The 18,680-nt window shown below is 60.5% G+C and overlaps 3 protein-coding genes across 4 annotated transcripts; 2 read left to right on the top strand and 1 right to left on the bottom strand.

Moving 5' to 3' along the window:
* The first annotated feature begins 759 nt into the window (after positions 1–759).
* On the top strand, positions 760–5,228 carry PLTP (phospholipid transfer protein). Its single transcript, XM_030963215.1, has 16 exons — positions 760–913; positions 1,750–1,865; positions 2,061–2,160; positions 2,234–2,362; positions 2,499–2,654; positions 2,797–2,860; positions 3,027–3,090; positions 3,209–3,300; positions 3,431–3,607; positions 3,756–3,815; positions 3,908–4,069; positions 4,242–4,309; positions 4,385–4,427; positions 4,580–4,643; positions 4,729–4,805; positions 4,900–5,228. The coding sequence occupies exons 2-16, from the start codon at positions 1,757–1,759 to the stop codon at positions 5,038–5,040; spliced, it is 1,506 nt and encodes a 501-aa protein (XP_030819075.1). The 5' UTR covers positions 760–913; positions 1,750–1,756; the 3' UTR covers positions 5,041–5,228.
* Positions 5,229–5,367: 139 nt separating this feature from the next.
* CTSA (cathepsin A) lies at positions 5,368–18,588 on the bottom strand. 2 transcript variants are annotated; one of them, XM_030963163.1, is made up of 15 exons: positions 18,415–18,588; positions 9,308–9,468; positions 9,125–9,236; positions 8,956–9,006; positions 8,588–8,674; positions 8,339–8,494; positions 7,944–8,035; positions 7,563–7,647; positions 7,364–7,455; positions 7,127–7,205; positions 6,846–6,994; positions 6,699–6,774; positions 6,499–6,588; positions 6,276–6,377; positions 5,368–6,133 (listed from the first exon to the last, which is right to left on the bottom strand). In XM_030963163.1, the coding sequence occupies exons 1-15, from the start codon at positions 18,520–18,522 to the stop codon at positions 6,050–6,052; spliced, it is 1,524 nt and encodes a 507-aa protein (XP_030819023.1). In that variant the 5' UTR covers positions 18,523–18,588; the 3' UTR covers positions 5,368–6,049. The 2 variants fall into 2 exon arrangements, with proteins under 2 accessions (XP_030819023.1, XP_030819024.1); XM_030963164.1 differs by lacking the exon at positions 18,415–18,588 and adding an exon at positions 9,676–9,754 and having other exon boundaries at positions 5,369–6,133.
* On the top strand, positions 10,260–12,428 carry NEURL2 (neuralized E3 ubiquitin protein ligase 2). The gene is made up of 2 exons (XM_030963165.1): positions 10,260–10,983; positions 12,313–12,428. Exons 1-2 carry the CDS (start codon positions 10,308–10,310, stop codon positions 12,426–12,428), a joined length of 792 nt encoding a protein of 263 aa, XP_030819025.1. The 5' UTR covers positions 10,260–10,307.
* Positions 18,589–18,680: the final 92 nt, after the last annotated feature.

Below are 18,680 nucleotides of genomic sequence, written 5' to 3'. Positions count from 1 at the left end.
GCCCAGAGCACCGGTAACCCCCCGGGGCACAAAGGGCGGCTCAGACCGACCCCTGAGGGCAGAGGGGACTCTGTGAAGGGACAGTGAAACTCCAGCCTTGGAGCGAGGCAGCTCAAGTGGCCGAGGGGGTGGTGAGGGCAGGGGCAGACTCTCGGCATGGCTCGGCCAGGCAGGATTTTCAGGAGGGAGCCCCGGGCTGAGGAGCTGCCCGTCTTTTCCATGGACGCTCATGGGGACACACTGGCAGTGCCTATCTCGGTGCTGCCAAGCTGCCGCTAACACACGGGACCATCCAGGCCATCCAGAGGCACATCCTGCAGAGCCAGTGCTGCCTGCCTTGGGGTCGGGACAGCCCTGAGGCTCCGCAGAGTCTCTGCTTAGGTTCGTGTTACAGATGGCCAAGAACCAGGCCCCAGCAGCACCCCTGGCCCAGGTCTGCACTGAAGCTGGGATAGCTGAGCACTGGCAGAAGCTTCATAACACAGACTGGGAGTCCCCAGCAGCCCAGGCCCTCCCGGACATTGCCGTTTGCACATGTGCCCCTCGCGCGGGGGGTGCCGGAGAGATCCCTGGCTGTGGCTGCGAGTGCAGGACGCGGGGAGCGGTGTTTTCGGAGGGAGGAAGGCTTCTTGTCCCTCCTGGAGATGGCCAGGCGAGCCGCTGTCTGTGTCGGTGCTGGCAGCCAGCCGGGCTCGGCGGGACACAGACCTGCATCCTCCCCGTCCGTCCGTCCGTCCGTCCCGCTGTCTCCTCCCAGCTGTGAGCCCACAAGGAGTGGCAGTTGGGGGCTATATAAAGGCAGGGAAACCTCAGCCAGCTCAAAAGAAAGTCTTGGAGCTGGTGGTGTTCTCCCTCCCTCCTGCCTTCACGTGATTCAGCTTCCCCACGCCGGGAGCCGAGGACAAGCCTCACCGTAAGTACCCGAACTGAGCCGGCATTGTGTGGGGGAGCCCCCGGCCGCTGGGCAGGACGGTGGCTCCGGGCCCCGGGGAAGGGGATTCCCCATCCTCTCCCTTCATAGAATTGGAGGAAAACGCTGTGGGGGTGCCCCATCCCATCACACAACCCCGGGGAAGGGGATCCCGCATCTTCTCCCTTCACAGAATTGGAGGAAAACGCTGTGGGGGTGCCCCGTCCTATCACACAGCCCCGGGAAGGGGGTCCCCATCCTCTCCTTTCAGAGAACTGGGGGAAGCTCGCACGGAGGGAGCTCTGCCTGTTGCTGCGGGATGGACAGGCTCCAGCTCCCGTCTCAAGCCAGCCTGGGGGCAGGCGGCACATCTCGGGGGGGCTGTGAGGGTTGTGGGACGGCCCCTCGGGCGAGGGCTCGCTCCTCTGCGAGCTGCTGGGGCTCCCCGCTGCAGCAGCACGCACGGGGCTGGCGCCTGGCCCTGCGGTTTGGGGAGCGGGGTGTGTTCAGGGCGGGGGAGTGCTGGAGTGGGTGTTCCCCGATGTGGGACCCTCGGGCTCCACCGGGCCAGTGCGGGGGCTTGTGCACAGCACCCTGGGGTGGGAGCCGTGCCCCTCATGGGCTGCTGGTGCAGAGGTTTCGGGCAAAGGCGACCTAGGCAGCACTGGGGGGTTTCAGGGAGAACAGTGGAGCCGTGGGGTGCTCCTTGGAGCTATCCCCTGCCCCGGGCAGGTTGGACAGCAACTGCTTCCCTTCCAGTGTGTCCTCTGGGCCTGTCTGTGCTGACACCCGTGTATGTCCCCAGGCCAGTCCGTGCTGACCCTGCTCTCTGCCTCCAGGTGCGAGATGGCTGCCGGCGGCTGCCTCCTTCTTCTCCTTCTGCCCTCGCTGGTCACAGCTTCCCACAGCCCTCCTGGCTGTAAGATCCGGATTACTTCCAAGGGGCTGGACCTGGGTAAGGCGCCGGCCAGGATCTCTCAGTCTGGGAAAGAGGGATGTTGGGCACCCTCCTGAGGGTTTGTGCTTGTGTAGGGCTCTGCCTGCACTGCTCCACCGTGGGGCAGCCAGGGAGCAGTGGGGGCTGTCAGGGGTGATGCTGCCAGGAGGGCATGTCCCAGCACATCCCAGCCCAGCCTTGTTTTCCCTGCAGTGAAGCAGGAGGGGCTGCGCTTTGTGGAGCAGGAGCTGCAGAACATCACGGTGTCAGACCTGCATGGGAGTGAGGGGCAGTTCCAGTACAACATCAGCCAGTGAGTGCTGCCTGCTGCCCACGGTTTCCCATGTCCATCTGTCTGTCTAAGCACTCCTGTCCCCTCCCTGCAGGGTCAAGGTGACAGATCTGCAGCTGGCCTTTTCAGACCTGAACTTCCAGCCCCAGCAGCACCTTGTCTTCAACATCAGCAATGCTTCCATTAGCCTACGCTTCCGCAGGCAGCTGCTCTACTGGTTCTTGTGAGCTGCCTCCCCTTCCTCCTGTTCTGGGTGCTGGCCCACCCCACAGCTCTGCTTGCTGGGTGCCACAGGTGCCTTGCTGTCCTGCAGCTGGCAGGAGCTGTGTGCTCCTCTCATCTGCTTTCCTGGCTTCTAGCTATGACATTGGGTCCATCAATGCCTCTGCGGATGGTGTCCACATCTACACAGTGCTGCAGTTGGCCAAGGATGAGGCTGGGCGCCTCAAGATCTCCAATATGACCTGCAACGCCTCCATAGCAAGAATGCATGCTGGCTTCTCTGGCACACTCAGGTACACCTGACCCCTCTGCATGTGCCTGACTCCCTGACCCCCTTCCCACACCTTCAGTGCTTTCTCAGTCCAGCTGTGTGCTGGAATGGGCACAGAGCCACAGGGAGAACCGGCAGAGCAGAACCACTCTTGTGTTCTCCAGGAAGGTCTATGAGTTCCTGAGCACCTTCATCGTCACGGGGATGCGCTTCCTCCTCAGCCAGCAGGTACAGCTGAGCACAGACAGGGTCTGTGGGATGTTAGGGCTTGGCCCTTTGTGTGTGGGAGAGGGCAGAGTTGTACCCCACCTGTCTGCTGGGCCTTGTCCTGCCTCTGCAGCTCCTCATCCAGTCCTGGGAGTGATTCCCCTCAGCCTGGCTCCTTGCCTTGCAGATCTGCCCATCCCTGGAGCATGCCAGCCTGGTGCTGCTGAACTCTTTGCTGGACACAGTGCCTGGTGTGTGTTGCCCTGGGAAAGGGACTGGATCCCATTCACTGTCAGGCAGACAGGGCTGGGCATCAAGCTGCCAGGCAGCTCCAGGCTAAAAGTCACACCAGCACATCTTCCCTGGCAGTGAGAAACTATGTGGATGAGCATATTGGGATTGACTACTCCCTCCTACGGGATCCGTCCATCACCACTGACACCCTTGAGCTCGACTTCAAGGTGAACACTGGGTCCTGCCTTGCTGGTCCTTCCCCATCCCTGTGGAAAAGGCTGTGCCGGCACGTTGGGCTCCATGGAGCAGGTGAGGGTTGCCCCATGGCTGTGGGAATCTCTCCTGCTCTTGGTCCAGGGCATGTTCTTCCCCCGGGTGAGAGAGGACCAGGAGCTGGAGAACCACGCGGTGGAGCCGGTGATCAAGGAGACTGAGCGCATGGTTTATGTTGCCTTCTCTGAGTACTTCTTCGACTCAGCCATGCACTCGTACTTCCAGGCAGGAGTACTGACCATAGAGCTCCAGGGGGAGAAGGTAAGGAGCACCAGACACATGGACTGTGTGCAGGCAGGAGGGAGGGGTGGGCTGTGTTACAGAGCAAGGAGGTGCCATCCAGGGAGCAGCTTTGCTGGGACCTGCAGCAGTGGCTTGCTCCCCCTCCAGTGGTTTGTGCTCTCCACAGGTGCCCAAGGACCTGGAGGTTTTGCTGAGAGCCACATTCTTTGGGACTATTTTCATGCTGGTAAGGAGCCTCCAGACAGGATGGAAGGCATGGCAGAGCCCCAGGACAGAGCCTGCCTTGTGCCTAGCCTCCAACTCACCTGCCTTCCCTAGAGCCCTTCTGTGGATGCTCCGCTGCGGCTGGTGCTGCAGGTCTCTGCTCCCCCCCGCTGCACCATCAAACCCTCGGGGACCTCAGTTTCTGTCTCTGCTTTCCTGAACATCTCACTGGTGCCCCCAGACCGCCCAGCTGTCCAGCTCTCCAGCATGGCCATGGTGAGAGGGGGGCTGGGGCTCCTTGTGCAGTCACCCCAGTGTATACAGGAGCAGTGTCCCCCATCCTGTGTTGTAAGGCGCTGGTGTCACCAAGCAGAGGGACACTGGACCTGTGGCATGAGCTGGCCTGGTTGTCCTCTGCCTGCCCTGAGTCAGCCCTCTCCCTCCCCAGGAAACCAAGCTGAGTGCCAAAGTGTTTCTGCAAGGGAAAGCACTGCGTGTGCAGCTGGACCTACGACGGTATGGCTGGGGTCCCATGGGGGCGTGGGGAGGGTCCCCTCCACACCCTACTCACAACTGCTTCCTTCTGTGCAGGTTTCGCATCTATTCCAAGCAGTCAGCGCTGGAGTCGCTTGCGGTGAGAGCATGGTGATGGCCTGGGAACCCGTACACCCAGCCACAGTTGGGGTGGGCTGGGGAGAGGCTGTCCATTCAGGATCCCCTCTTACAGCCCTCCCTGCCCTGGCTGGCAGCTCTGCCTCTACACTGACCCCAGCTCTTCTCCTGCAGCTGTTCTCACTGCAGGCCCCACTGAAGACCCTGCTGCAGCTGACCATCATGCCCATCATTAACGGTAGGCATCACTGCTTCCACACAACTGGGAGTGTAGGCAGGGGCATAGCAGAGCTCAGCCTCATCCCAGCTCTCCCTCTCTGCAGAGAGGACAAAGAAGGGGGTGCAGATCCCACTGCCCGAAGGCATGGACTTCACCAGGGAGGTGGTCACCAATCATGCGGTATGTGGTGGGATGGGCACAGCCTGTGCCTCCATGTCCTGCTGGAAAGGGCATGGTCACCTCCAGCCTTGCACTGACCCTCTTCCCTCTGCAGGGATTCCTCACAGTGGGAGCTGATCTCCACTTCTCCAAGGGGCTGCGGGAGGTGATTGAGAAATACCGCCCAGTGCCGACCGCTGCTGCCTACTCCAGCTCCCAGCCTGCAGAGCCCAGCCTGGATCCCAGCTCACTCTAGCTCTCCTCCCTGGACCCAAGGGCAGATCCCGGGCTGGACCCGTAGACTGTAGGTAGGAAGCAGCTTCCCTGGTACCACCAGCACATTGTCAGGGCGTCCAGGCCCTGGTGGGGCGCAGCAAGGTGGAGAGGGTGCTCTGGGAATCCCTGCTGCAGCCTTGCTCATTACACTAATAAACCACCTGACTCCAACCACATGGCCTCGTTGCTTGGAGGACATGTCCATGCTGGGGTACATGGTGGGGAGATGGAAAGGAGGCAGCTGATACTGCTGCCCAGCTTGGGTCCTTGGGAGCAAACACAGCTTAGTGCAGTGCTAGAGGGCTCAGAGTGGCTGTGCTGCTGCCACGAGGTGGGTCACTTGTTTCCAGGATGCAGAGATCCCTGCAGAAAGGACATAGCTCACAGAGCCCAGGGCTCCCTGGCAAAGGGCATTGGCACTCACTGGTGCTCCTCGGAGAGCAGAGGAAAGCAAAGCAGGGGCGGGCACAAAGGTGTGAGGAGGAGCAGAACCGCCTTGGTCAGAGTTTATTGCGAGTTCCTGAAGCACTGCGTGCCCTGGCAGTGGGATTGTTGTGGTAGCGGTGGTAAGACTCCTTCAGTGGGAGCAGAGGTGGTGGGAGCCAAGGTAGAGGTGAGTAGGACCCAGCTGCCCCCTGCTGCTGCTCCTCATAGCCTACCCAGGCCGTGTGCATGTGGGGCCAAGGGGAAGTGCTGGGGATTGCTCGCTGCCTGGGAGGGAAGCAGCTGCCACCGCAGACAGGGAGGAGGCAAGACAGGAAGCCACAAGGGAGGAGGTGTGGCTGCAGCAGGTGCACAACACCTCTCCCACAAGGACAGAGTCCCCCAGCCCATGCCCCTCACCCTGTCCAGCCGGGGGAAAGGCTGCAGGCATGACAGGTCCGTGGTGTAGCCGAGCAGCAGTGAGGATGGGCTGTGCAAGGTGCCGATGGTGAGGGCGGGTGGGGTGCTGGGAGCAGCTGGAGCACCGGGCGCTACCTCTGCAGCTCTTAGTAAGGCTGGTTCTTAATGAAGCGGCAGAACATGGTAAAGGCAGCAAGCGGCCGGTCTGTGGGCACCATGTGGCCAGCTCCCTGTAGGAATGGGACAGTGGTTGGCAGTGCGGCTGGGGTGCTGCCACAGCCCAGCCGACATCACCCAACCCTGACTGCAGTCTTGGTATCCAGCACACCCGCCCACAGCCCCATCCCTGGCCCCCAGAGCCCTCAGCCCTACCTTGACAGTGAGGAAAGCGATGTTGGTGAATTCCTTCACAAAGCCACCGATCTGGTTCTCACCATTTTCCGTGTAGAGCCAGGGCCGGCGAGCCACCTGCACCTGGGAGTAGCAGCAGTGCCTTCAGCACCTGCGGCTGGCCCTGCCCACGCTCCTGCCACAGCCAGCTACAGCACATAGCCTGGAGCCAGTGACTGGCCTGGCCTGGGCCCTGCCCATTTACCTTCTGGCACAAGGAATCCACAAACCACTCATCCCCGCGAAAGTTGCAAGCCATGTCGACATCCCCGTTGTACACCAAGATCCGGTATTTCTGTGTAGCAGAGAGAGAGAGTGAGCTGTTGGCAGGGCAGCAGCCCCAGCCAGGTAGGAGGCTGAGCTGGCAGAGAGACTTCCAGGGTCTGTGGGCTGCCTTGCACACACCGTGGCTCCAAGCAGCTTGAGGTACACCTCATTCATCTGCATGTACAGGCGCCTGTAGCTGCGGTTCACCTCGAAGCTGTGGAGGAAGCAATGGCAGCATGTCTGCTTCTTCTCACAGCAGTCCCTCCCTGCCCACAGCTTGCTCACCTGCACACCTGCCACTCTGGGGCCTCAGGGGAGATGTGCAGAGCCTTCCGCACCTCGGGGGAGTTCAGATACATGCTGGGGGCTGTGGAGTTGGTGCAGGGTGGGTCCATCCGGACCTTCTTTCGGGCCACTGGCATCCGGAACAGGTTCTGGGAGAGTCGGGAGAGTCACTGTCACAACAGCACCTGCCCCATGGAGCAGCTGCTTTCTGCCCCTCCTGCCCACAACAGCACAACTGGCTGAACAGAGGTTGCTCACAGCCCAGCAGCACCTCGGCTCACCTGCCGCCAGGAGAACCTCAGTGGCATCCGGATGAAGGAGTTGCCCAGGTCATGTGTGATGAGATAATCACCCTCATATCTGTAGCCAGAGAGAGTATGAGGACAGACTGAAAACCCTAGAGAACAAGGGCTAAGGGCTCTCCTGGGGGTGGGTCCTCAGTACCATCCATCTGTCCCAGAGGGGCCCCCTGCCCAGCCCACCACATCCCTGTGTGCCAGTGCAACCAAAGCTCTCACCTCATGCTCCCAGGAACACCTCCATCACATGGGGCATAGAGGTTGTAGATATTGAGGCCAGATTCCTCTACAATCTGAATCATCTCCCCCATCTGCAAGGAATCACAAAAAGGGTTTGGGACTCAGCAGGACGCTTGTGGACCTGTGGGCCCAGGCACGTTCTGCTGGGCACATGTATAGGGGCTCCAGCTCCCCTCACCTTGAGTGTGCAATTCAGGTTGGAGTTGTCATGGAAGTTGCACTTCCCCTCGGAGCAGCAATAGGCCTGCAGGTCTTTCCACAGCCTGCAGGCAGAGACCAGGACCACTTGGACCAGGTGGCAACACTGACATGACAGCTGCCCTGCAGCTCTCTGCCCAGTAGCCACAAGGCACACACCTTGGCCCCATGCCCTCTTTACCCCACAAACAAACCCACCCATGGGAGCTGCCCTGGGACAAGGAGCAACAGCCCAGATGCTGGCCCAGGACAGGCTAGGTGCTGCCCTTGTCTCAACACCGCTGACCCAGACAGCCCCAGCCTCAGCTGTGCAGCCATCCTTGCACAGGGATGGCACATCCAGCATTCCCTCTGCTCTTACTCGGTCCCCAGCAGCCCGTGGTAATAGGCAAAGTAAACCAGGGAGTTGTCATTGATCTCATAAGATGAGAGGCCGTTTCCCACAGCGATTCCCTGCGAGGCAAGAAGAAAACAACCCTGTTGTGTTCCAGCTCCCCGCAGGGCAGTCACAGCACAGCAGCCGCAGGCAGGAAGCAGATGTGGAACTGTTTACTCTGCGGAGGGAACAGGGAGGGTTGGGGGTGCCTGAGGACACTCCCCTGGCAGCAGGGACAGACACGTCCACCAGCAGCTGCTGCCAGAACCCCAGGAAGAGATGAAAGGCTGCAGGGCCAGGCGTGCCCTGCATCCTAACTGGTCCCACCCTGGCTGTGCCAAGCCCTCTGCTCCCTGGCTGGGCAGAGCCAAGCTGCCCACCTTCAGGTTGAGGCTGGGGTCCTGCATCACCCACTCTGCCAGTGTGGGAATGTAGACCCCTCCATAGCTCTCCCCTGTGAGGAAGAGATCATTCTTGGAGTACTCAGGGAAGAGCCGGAGGAAGTCCTTGAGTGCCAGGTAGTTATTGTGAGCAACCTGCAGGGAGAAGGTGGCACGGTCAGCTGGTGAGGCTGCACCCCATAGCCAGGGGTGGTCAGGCAGGGGAGCAGGGCTCTCCCAGTCACTCGCCTCCGTGTCATTTGTGGCATACTTCTTGTCGTCAGAGTATGAGAAGCCGACACCAGCGGGAGACTCCACGTAGAGGATGTTGGCAATCTGCAAGGACATCAGAGGAGCCAGCAATCAGGGGAGACCCTCTGGCTCGGTGGGGCCAAGGACTGCTAGCCCCGCCCATGGCAGCACCTACAGGAGCGTGGCCCGTCCCAGGGCTGCACTGGGATGGCCACATTCCTGTGCTGCTCAACAGCACACTCGAGAGGAGAGGAGGGTGTGTTGGGTGGGAGGGGAGCAGCAGTCATCGGCTCCATGGAGAGAGCAGGAGGAACTGGCTCACGGCCACCCCATCTCAAAGCCACAAAGAAAAGCAGTGCCTGTACCTTGTTCCATGCGTACTCATTGTACTTCAGAGTGACCCCATCGGGCTGGATCTGAGGAAGAAGGTGGTGACTGATGGGCAAAGCAGGACAGGACACAGCGGGATGGCTCGTGCCAAGCAGCCGGTCATCCCCTGAGTCCTTGAGCCACGGGACAGCAGTGACTACTAACCAGGAAGGGGCCATGCTCCTTGAGGAAGCCCTCCATGGAGCTGCAGCCAGGGCCCCCGTTCAGCCACAGCACCAGGGGGCTGTTCTGGGGATTGCTCTGGGCCTCCACGAACCTGTGGACGTGTAGCTGTGAGTGCCCGGTGCCAGCCGATGCCCTCCCATCGCCAGGCGCAGTCCCACGTACCAGTAGTGCAGGTACTTGCCCGGCCCGGCGCAGAGGTAGCCCGAGAAGTGGCGGAAGGACGGCTGTTTTGGCAGCCCGGGCAGGTAGGTCACCTCATGGTCCGGGGGGGCGGCCCGGCCCAACCCCAGCAGCAGCAGCGACGACAGCAACACTGGCCCCATCTGCGGTGGGCGGAAGGGACGGTCAGGCTGCTGTCGGCCAGGAACGGCCGCGGCAGCGCCCCGCGAGCGCCCCGGCCCGCCTGCCCCGGCCCGGCCCCCCACTCGGGGCTGACCCCCGGCCCGGCCCAGCCGGCTCCCCTGGCACCGGTCCCGATCCCTCGGTCCCGTCCCCCCGATCCCGTCCCGGCGCCCCCCGGTCCCGCTGACCGCGGCCGCTCCCGGCGCGGCGCTGGCAGGCGGCGGTCACGGCGGGCACATGACACGCGCCCATATGACCTGCGGCCCTCACGTGAGCAGGGCGGGGCCCTACCGCGGCCAATCAGCGCCCCGGGGGCGGCCGGCCCCGCCCCGGCCCTGCCCGCGCACGTGGGAGCGGCCCCGGACCGGGACCGGGACTGTGGGGGGGGCACCGATGGGGCCCCCGTACCCAAACGGGGTGCCGGTGGGCACTACCGGGTACCACCGGGCACTGCTGGGTGCCACCCAGCACCGCCGGGTAAAGCCGGGCATCTCCAGGCACTGCCAGTCATCACCGTGGGATGACCACTGGCCACTGCTGGCTATCGCTGGTACCACTGGGCACCAGCGGGCACTGCCAGCTGCTGCTGGACAGCATGGGCACAGCCAGGCACCCCGGCCCAGGTGGCAGCCCTGGACAGTCCAGGGTGGAATGTTTGTGTATCTGGTTTGGGCCCGGTTGTGCTCAGCAGCCACAGGGCCCCCCAACCACCCCCATGGCACTAGGACCCCCCTTGAACCCTCCGGTTGTCCCTCCCAGCCGGGCTGTCAGCACCTCACAGCAGCTGTGACAGGGACAGTTAAAAATAGCTCGGGCAGCAATGGCTGCCCGGTGCCGGCTTGCTGCACGCTTCCACCACATCCACGGCGCCAACATCCGCCTGGATGCCTCACACACACAAGCCACACGGGTGGAGAGCTTCGCCAACGGGCTTTGCTTCAGCCAGGAGCCTCTGGCACCCGGGCAGATCTTCCTGGTGGAGATTGAGGAGAAGGAGCTGGGCTGGTGTGGGCACTTGCGAGTGGGACTGACAGCCCATGACCCCCAGAGCCTGGAGGTAGTGCCTGAGTACTCGCTGCCGGATCTGGTCAGCCTGGGGGACACCTGGGTGTTTGCCATCACGCGGAACCACAACCGTGTGCTGGTGGAGGGGGAGGAGGCGCAGCCGCGGGGGCGGCCCTGGGAGCCCTTCCTGCTGATCGAGCGGGTGCGGATCCCTCGGGACACGCTGGTGGGGCGCAGCCGGCCCGGCCGCTACAGCCACATCCTGGATGACCTGTTCAAGATGAACGTGCTGCCCGCCACCGCCCGGCGCAGCCGCATCGGGGTGCTGTACGCCCCGCAGCCCGACGGCACCGCCGACATGCACATCGTCATCAACGGCGAGGACATGGGGCCGAGCGCCCGGGGCCTGCCCGCCTCCCGCCCGCTCTACGCCGTCATCGACGTCTTTGCCTCCACCAAGAGTGTCCGGGTGATCCCGGTGGATTATGGCTGTAGGTACCTGTGCCCCTCCCTGCTGCGTGGGCCAGGAGCGGGGGAGCTCTGCTGGGGTCATGCCGTAGTCACCAACAGAGGGAAGTGGCCACGGGGCAGAGGGACATGGGGGTAAGAGGGCACAGGAAAGCCTCTGGTCCTTGTGGAGCACAGGCAAGATCCATGGTACCACTGCTGGGCAGTGTCTGATGAAAAGTTCTGCCATGGGCACAGTGCTGGGGCCAGGGGAGAGACCCCTAGCAGCAGCAGCAGTCAGAGAAACCCCTCTGGCCACCCTTCCCAAGCACAGTGACAGGGTTGGGTGTTTGGGGCTGTCCCACAGCTCGGAGGCCTTGCTGTGCCCCGCCTTGTCTACAGCACGTGGCAGCCAGAGCCAGCTAAGATCCTGCCCTGGCATCAAAACATCCACCTACACCCACCACGGCTCACACACCGCGCCCACGCGCCTGCCGCGTGCCCCAGACATGATGTTCCCTGGGCAGACACCCTGTGATGCCACCGGAGCCTGGGCATTAGCCCATGTCCCTTGGGTTGCTGGGAGGGACCAGGCTAATAAGTGCTAATTAGCACCACGCTGGAAAAATGAGATGGATCAGGTGAGACAGAGCCAGAAGAAGAGCTAGAGCCAGAGTACTGCCTGCCCCCAGCACTGGGAGCCACTGCTTCACATGCTGGTGTCACGAGCAGCTGCTTCTGTCTCAAGGCTGGAACCTGGTATTCTCCCTGGTATAACAGCTGAGGAGAGTAGTGGCTGCAGCAGACAGTACCCATGCTGCTGAGCCACCCATGGCTCTGGGAAGTTGTATCACAGGAGCAGGAACCAGGCAGATTCTGTGCAGGTGCCCAAGGGGACTGTTCTCATGGTGGTCTGCCCCAGAGGAATGGTGGGTGCTGTCTCTGCTGGCAGTGCAGCCCCAGCCTGCAGACACTCACCCAGCAGCTTGGTGCTGGGGCCAGTGCAGGCAGACCAAGGGAGTGGGATGGAAAAGAAGCACAGCATGGGTATGTGAAACCACCAGAGAAAGAAATGCAAACCAGCCACAGTCACACACAGCTTGGGCACATAACTGTCTCTCAGCCTTCCTCCTAATAACGGGAAGAGCTTTGCTGCCCGGGGCCCTTGAGCTTCCAGCCCTGCTGGAGCAGCCTGGCACCAGCCCCCGCACAGCCAGTTTGAGCCCAGGGCAGGACGATGCCACAGAACAAACTCACCCACCACTGCCCTTAACCACAGTGCCTCTGAGAAGCTCTACCAGCTCCTCCACGCCCCTGTGCTCAGCCTCACTGCTGACTTGCCCAGCTCAGGTACACTGTCTGTTCTCTTGCAGTTCCTTCCCTGCAGACGCTGTGCCGGCTGGTTATCCAGAAACACGTTGTGCACCGCCTGGCCATTGATGGCCTGGACTTGCCCCCGCTACTCAAGAGCTTCTGCCAACATGAGTGAGGTATCGAGGGTGCTGCTGGGCTGCTCCTCACATCAACAGCCCCCCAGGGATGGCTGCCTGGCAGGCTCTGTGCCCCTCCCTGCCCACTCACCCCAGCATGTGCTGCTGAAGGGCTGACATGAGAGCAGAGCAAAGTGGGGTTGGGATTTTCTCCACACTGATGGTGTGGCATGCCCAGAGCATGGGCAGGGGGATTGATGTGGGTCAGAGACAGCAATAAAGTGCTTCCAGAGACAAGACTCTGTCAAAGGAGGCTTGGGGGGCTGGGACACCCCTGTGCTTTTCCCCTTGTGGGAGCAGTTCCTCCACCAGTGAGGAAGGGAGCACTGGCCACAGCCCTGTGGGGTTCAGGACATGTCCCTGGAATTATTCTGGGACTGTCAGGGTGGATCAGAGTGGGTGGAGTGTGGGAGGGCACAGCACAGCACAGCGCTCACGTGGAGGTAAATTACAGCCGGACACTCATCCCAGCCGGGCAGTTTCACTCTTGGGAAAGATGTTTACCCAGAGAACGATGAGTTATTTCCTGTGTGTTCAGCTTGGAGGGGGACGAGTCAGATGCTGGAGCACCCAGACAGCAGTGCTGGCAGCAGCCCTTGCTTGGGCACGTGTCTATGGCCACAGAGCCAGTCACAGTGACCTGGTGCGGGGCACAGCCATCCTGACTTGGAGCTCCATGCCCTTGGCTCTGTGTCCTCAGCCAGACCCTTGAGCCCCTGGCAGGTGGGGATGGCAGCTGCGGTCCTGCAGTGCCTGTGGCAGGCTGGAGAGGAGGCAGGGTGGCAGCTGTGCAGAGGAACAGGCTGGAGGGGAGAGGTCTCCTAAAATCAGAGGGGTTCCCACAGGAGCCAGAAAGATAGCAAAGGGGCTGGCAAAGCCTTCCAGGCCTCTTCCACAGCACAAGCAAAGGGGAAACAAGCAGCTCTAAGCTGACAAAAAGGTGTTTTAAAGAAACACGATGCTATATTTAGTCAGAGACTCGATAGTATCAGATCATGTTACAAAACTCGTGCTCAAAGGAAATCCCCAGCCCTCAACCACAGCCAACTCCATCAACACCAAAGTGTTAATGAAGGAATTGCTAAATTCCGTGGGAAAACATGGACAGTGACCAAACCACAGCAATGGAGCAATGTCTGTGACATTCCTTGCTATGTCCCAGCAACAGGCTGGGAGCTGCTGGGGCTGGAGCTCACCTGGCTGCGATGGGGCTGGGGAGCTCACCCACTCCAGAGCAGTGCCCACAGAGGAGGGAGTTTACTCTCCAGGCTGTTTTCCCTCCCCCACCCTTGCACGAAGCCTTTGCTCCCCACCTCCCTGCAGTGTTATCTGCCCGGCAGTGACCCCTGCACACGAGGGCGGGTTTCTGTTTCTTGGGGAATTGAGAGCAGCTGCTGCAACCAGACAAACAACACCCCTGCTCTGTAATGGGCTGCAGCACAGTGGGATTGCAGGGATGCAGGAGCTGCCACCTCCTGCCACCTGAGGCACCACAGGACGGCTGAGGAGCGCTGCCCAGAGCTCTGCCCAATTCCCCATGCCCTGTTCCCTGGGCAGGGAGGGGTGGCTGCAGCTGGCGCAGGGACAGGCTCAGCTCCCAAACAACACGAGGGTGATTTATTGGCTCAGTTGCACAACACCTCACAGCTGGATGCTGCAAGGACCTGCGGGTGCTGGCCACGGATGAAATAGTTTTGTCACGTGTTATTGTACCTAGATCCCTACAAATCTATGGGCCCTTATGGGATTAATTTGAGAAACCACAAAGAACTGGCTGATGTCATCACAAAGACTCTCGATGATTTTGGAGTGGTTTTGGGAATCTGGAGAGGTTCCCACATGACTGGAAGCTGGGGAACGATGTCCCAGTTTCAAAGGGCAAGGAAGGAGAACCCTGGAAACTACAGGCCTGTCAGTGTCACTTCAGTGCCCAGTAAAATCATGGAAAAGATCATTCTGGCGGGTACTGAAAAACACCTGTAGGAGGGCACAGTCACTGGTCACAGCCAGCATGGCTTCATGAGGGGAAAGTTGTGCTTGTTGAACATGATTTCCTTGTACAACAGGGTAACCCACCTAACTGACCAAGGAAAGCCAGTAGCTGTAATGTTTTTGGGCTTCAGCAAAGCTTTTGACACTGTCTGTCCCAGTATTCTTTTGGACAAAGTGTCCAGCTTGCAGCTGAATAATCCTGTTACACAATGGGTGAGCAACTGGCTCACAGGTTGGGCACAAACAAAAACTTAGAGGGAATGGGGTGACATCAGGCTGGTGTCCAGCCTCTAGAGGGGTTCCACAGGGCTTCACCCTCGGCCCAGTTCTCTTTAAGATCTTCTTTAGCGACTTGGACTCAGGACTTGAAGGAATATGAACAACACTAAACTGGGAGAAGCTGTCGACTCCATTGAGGGCAGAGAGGCCCTGCTGAGAGACTTTGACAAATTGGAGAGATGGCTAAGCACCAGAAGTTTGAAGTTTAACCAGAGCAAGTGACACACTGCACCTTGTACAGGGCAGTCCTGGTGGTACTTACAGACAGGGGATACCAGCCTGGTTGATGGCAAGTTCATATGATATGATCAGCAGTGCCCTGGCAGCCAGGAGGGCCAATCCTATCAGGGGCATCAAACACAGCATTGCCAGCAAGGGAGGGGATTGTCCTGCCCTGCTCTGCACTGCTGCAGCCTCACCTCAAGTCCTGGGGGCAGTTTTGGCACAACAATATAAAAAAGACATTGAACTATTAGAGAACATTATTCAAAAGATCCCACAAGGATGGTAATGGGACTGGAATCGAAGCTTCTGAGAAACAGTTGAGGTAACTTGGTCTGTTCAGCCTGGAGAAGAGCAAACTGAGGGAAGACCTCATTGTGGTCTTCATTCAGCACCCTCATGAGAGGAAGCAGAGGGGCAGGCACTGATCTCTTCACTGTCATGACCAGTGACAGAACTCGAGGAAATGGTATAAAGCTGAGTCAGGAGAGATTGAGGCAAAATATCAGAAAAAGGTTTTTCACTTAAAGGGTGGCTGAGCACTGGAACAGGCTCCCATGGGCACTGGTCATGGCATCAAGCCTGTCTGAGTTCAGGAAGTGTCTGGACAACACTCTCAGGCACATGGTGGGATTTTTGTGGTGTCCTGCACAGGACTGGGAGTTGGACACGATCCCAATGGGTCCCTTCCAACTCAGCAGATTCTAGGATAGCAGCACCTCCCACATTGCACCACCCAGAGCTGGCTCCTGGCCACAGCTGTTAGCCAGGTCAGTGACTGTGACCCTTCCTGCAGGACCAGGAGCTCCCAGTCCAGTTCCTCTGCTGCCCTGTGCAGAAGTGTCGCTCACTCAGCAGATCAAGGACCCAAACTGCCCCTTCCACGCCGAGGAAATGACAGGGGAATGAAGGTGCAAGACAGGACACAGTGGAAGCCCAGCTCAGTTCCCACTCAGTGCTGGAGCTGCACCTCAGTGGAACTGATCCAGCTGTCAGCCAGCTCCCACAGAGTCCTGTGCTCCAAGTCCTTATTGCTGTGGCTGATCTCTGCTGTGAGGAAGGACATCACCAGAGATTTAACCAAAGACTTGTTCCAGGAGCTCTTTAGGAACTCCAAGAGGCCATCAGCACTTCTCACCCAGGCTGATGGGCATCACATCCCCTCTCCCATGGTCTACTGAGCATTTCCCTCTGCAAGAGCTTCTTGTTTGAATTCAGCACAGCCAAGATGTGCCAGCAGGGCAGCTGGAAGGCCAGGTTGAAGTGGCAAGTGTAGCTATTTGGGCCTTCTTGGAAGAGGCCCACAGATGCTGGATCTGTACACTGAGCCTGTCCTACCTGGTGCAAATCAGCTGCCTGGACTTCCAAACCACTGCCTTAGGCACAGCCTGGCAGCAGCCTCTGTGCAAATGCCACTCAAAGACTGCCTGATGCTGTCTTCAGTCCTCTGGGTAGTCTAATCTTCACTGTCATCCTCTGAGGTTTCTGTGGCCTCCAGTTTTGCCACGGGAGACAGGATCTAACAGGGACTGAGCTTGCTGGCTCACTCTGGAGAAGAGCATGAGGTGTTTCTGGCTGACACTGAAGGGCCTCAGGGAGCTGGTGGACTCTGGAGAACAATCACAGGACTCTCAACAGCCACAAGAGAGGCTGACATGGGCTGCTGCTTCTGCTGAGCTGCTGCCACAGTGGGGGAAGCCTGGCCAGAGCTCTGGGACATGTTACCATGGCACACCAGAGAGGCAAGAGGCAAGTCTGAAGTGGGCAGACTTTGGGGAGCCGCCTGAGCAGCACAGTGATCAGGATGGGGAGCAGGAGGGATCTTAGAAACACACTCTTCCTAGTGCCAGGCCAAGGTGGTGATGCAGCTCTCCAGAGAGAGCCCAGCACTGAAAATTTGACTTAACCCTGGATGACAATCTCCAGCTCCATGAAGAAGTCTCTGCTCCCCCCAGCTGCCCAGCTCCCATCCTCGAGCAGTCGCTAAAGGTGGAGCTGAGGCAGCAAGTCCGGCGTGATGAGGTCTCTCAGGACGCCGAGCAGCTCCTGCCGGTGGCTCTCAGTGCCTGCACTCACGGCTTTCCCGGCGGCGATCACGGCCGGCCACTCGGTGCGGTGCTCCGGGCACAGCCGCTTGCGGAGGGGCAGCACCGGGACCTGCACCGGGCAGGCGCGGGCCAGCGCGGCTGGGGCTGTCAGTGCGGGCCCGCTCCGCGCTGCCGCTGCCGGCGGGGACAACGCGGTTCGTCCCGGTCCCTGCCGCGCTCCAGTGGCGGCGCGGTGCGGCCTCACCGGCGCTGGGCTCCGCCCGACGGCGGCACCGGAGCGCTCGGGCGCCGCCCGCCGCGGCCGCTGTGCATCGCACCGGGAACACCGAGAACACCGGGAGCGCCTCTCGCTGTGGCCGCTGTGCATCGCACCGGGAACACCGAGAACACCGGGAGCGCCCCTCGCTGTGGCCGCTGTGCATCGCACCGGGAACACCGAGAACACCGGGAGCGCCCCTCGCTGTGGCTGCTGTGCATCGCACCGGGAACACCGGGAACACCGGGAGCGCCCCTCGCGGTGGCCGCTGTGCATCGCACCGGGAACACCGGGAACACCGGGAGCGCCCCTCGCTGTGGCCGCTCCCCAGGGCGGCGTGCGGGCATCGGTTCCTGCCTGGCTGCCTCCCCCTCCTCCCTCCGCACCGCTGTGCAGCAGCTGGGGGCTCAGAGACTGCGCTCTCTCTCTTGTCTCTCTTCAGCAACAAGTGCATTGCTTTCCACCCTCACTCCTTGCTCCCCACAAGGAAGGCGTAGAGGACTTGTCTCCCTTGTCCTCCTCTCAGCAACTGCTTGAAGAAGCACTTCATCACATTGGTGTGGAAGCTGATACCCATGTGTTTGTGTCTTTATCCCTAAACCACACGGTTCTGCAGCTCTGGAGGAGCAGGCTAGAACCAGACAAGAAAAGCTTCAAAGAAGGAGGTTAAATTGTATTTCAAGAAGGCAAGTTATATTTTAAAAGGGCAAAGGGAGCAACTGCATAACTAGTGAGTGACCTTGTAGCCTTTGTGCACACAAGCAGATCCACCAGCTAAGATGGAAAGGAAACAGGGTCACTACATCTGCCTGGAGAAGTGAAGGCCGTGGAATGCTCCCTGAGGGAAACCTGCTATCACCTTTCCACTGCAGTGAGGTAAGAACAGCTGGAGAATGCTGCAGATGCCGATGCTTGGACTCGAGCTGGAAAAGGCAGGAGCTATACAGCGAACACAGCAGGTGTGTGACACAGCTGGCGGTGCCCCGGTACCGGGGCATCCCACTACCGGGATCTGCCCGGTTATCAAAGCCAGGTACGGGACAGGGCCTGTGCCCGGGGCAGCGCTGGGCTGGGCCCAAGCGGCGGCTCCACGGGGCCCGGCGGTGCTACACCGGGGGACCGCGGGCGCACGGCCCTGCCCACAGCGGTTGCTGCGAGCTCCAGACGGACGCGGCGGGCGGGCCTTACCTGGCGTCCTGGCGGACAGCGGTGCTGTGCTGCCAGTTGTGGCTGCGCACCGGGCCGCAGCTCCGCAGCCCGTAGGGGCAGCCCTTGCAGGTGAGGAAGCGGGCGCATGGCGAGCGGTGGTCGCGGAGGGACGCCCGGACCGGCTCCGCTCAGCCGCCCAAGCCCACCCCGCCATCCCCGTTAAACCAGCCGGGCACCGCCCGCATCCTGATCTTGACCAATCAGCGCCGTCGTCTCCCGATTGACAGGAGGCGAACCAACTAGCT

This window comes from Camarhynchus parvulus, chromosome 20 (genome assembly GCF_901933205.1).
Source record: "Camarhynchus parvulus chromosome 20, STF_HiC, whole genome shotgun sequence".
NCBI lineage: Eukaryota > Metazoa > Chordata > Aves > Passeriformes > Thraupidae > Camarhynchus > Camarhynchus parvulus.
This window is presented reverse-complemented; position numbering and strand designations above follow the sequence as displayed.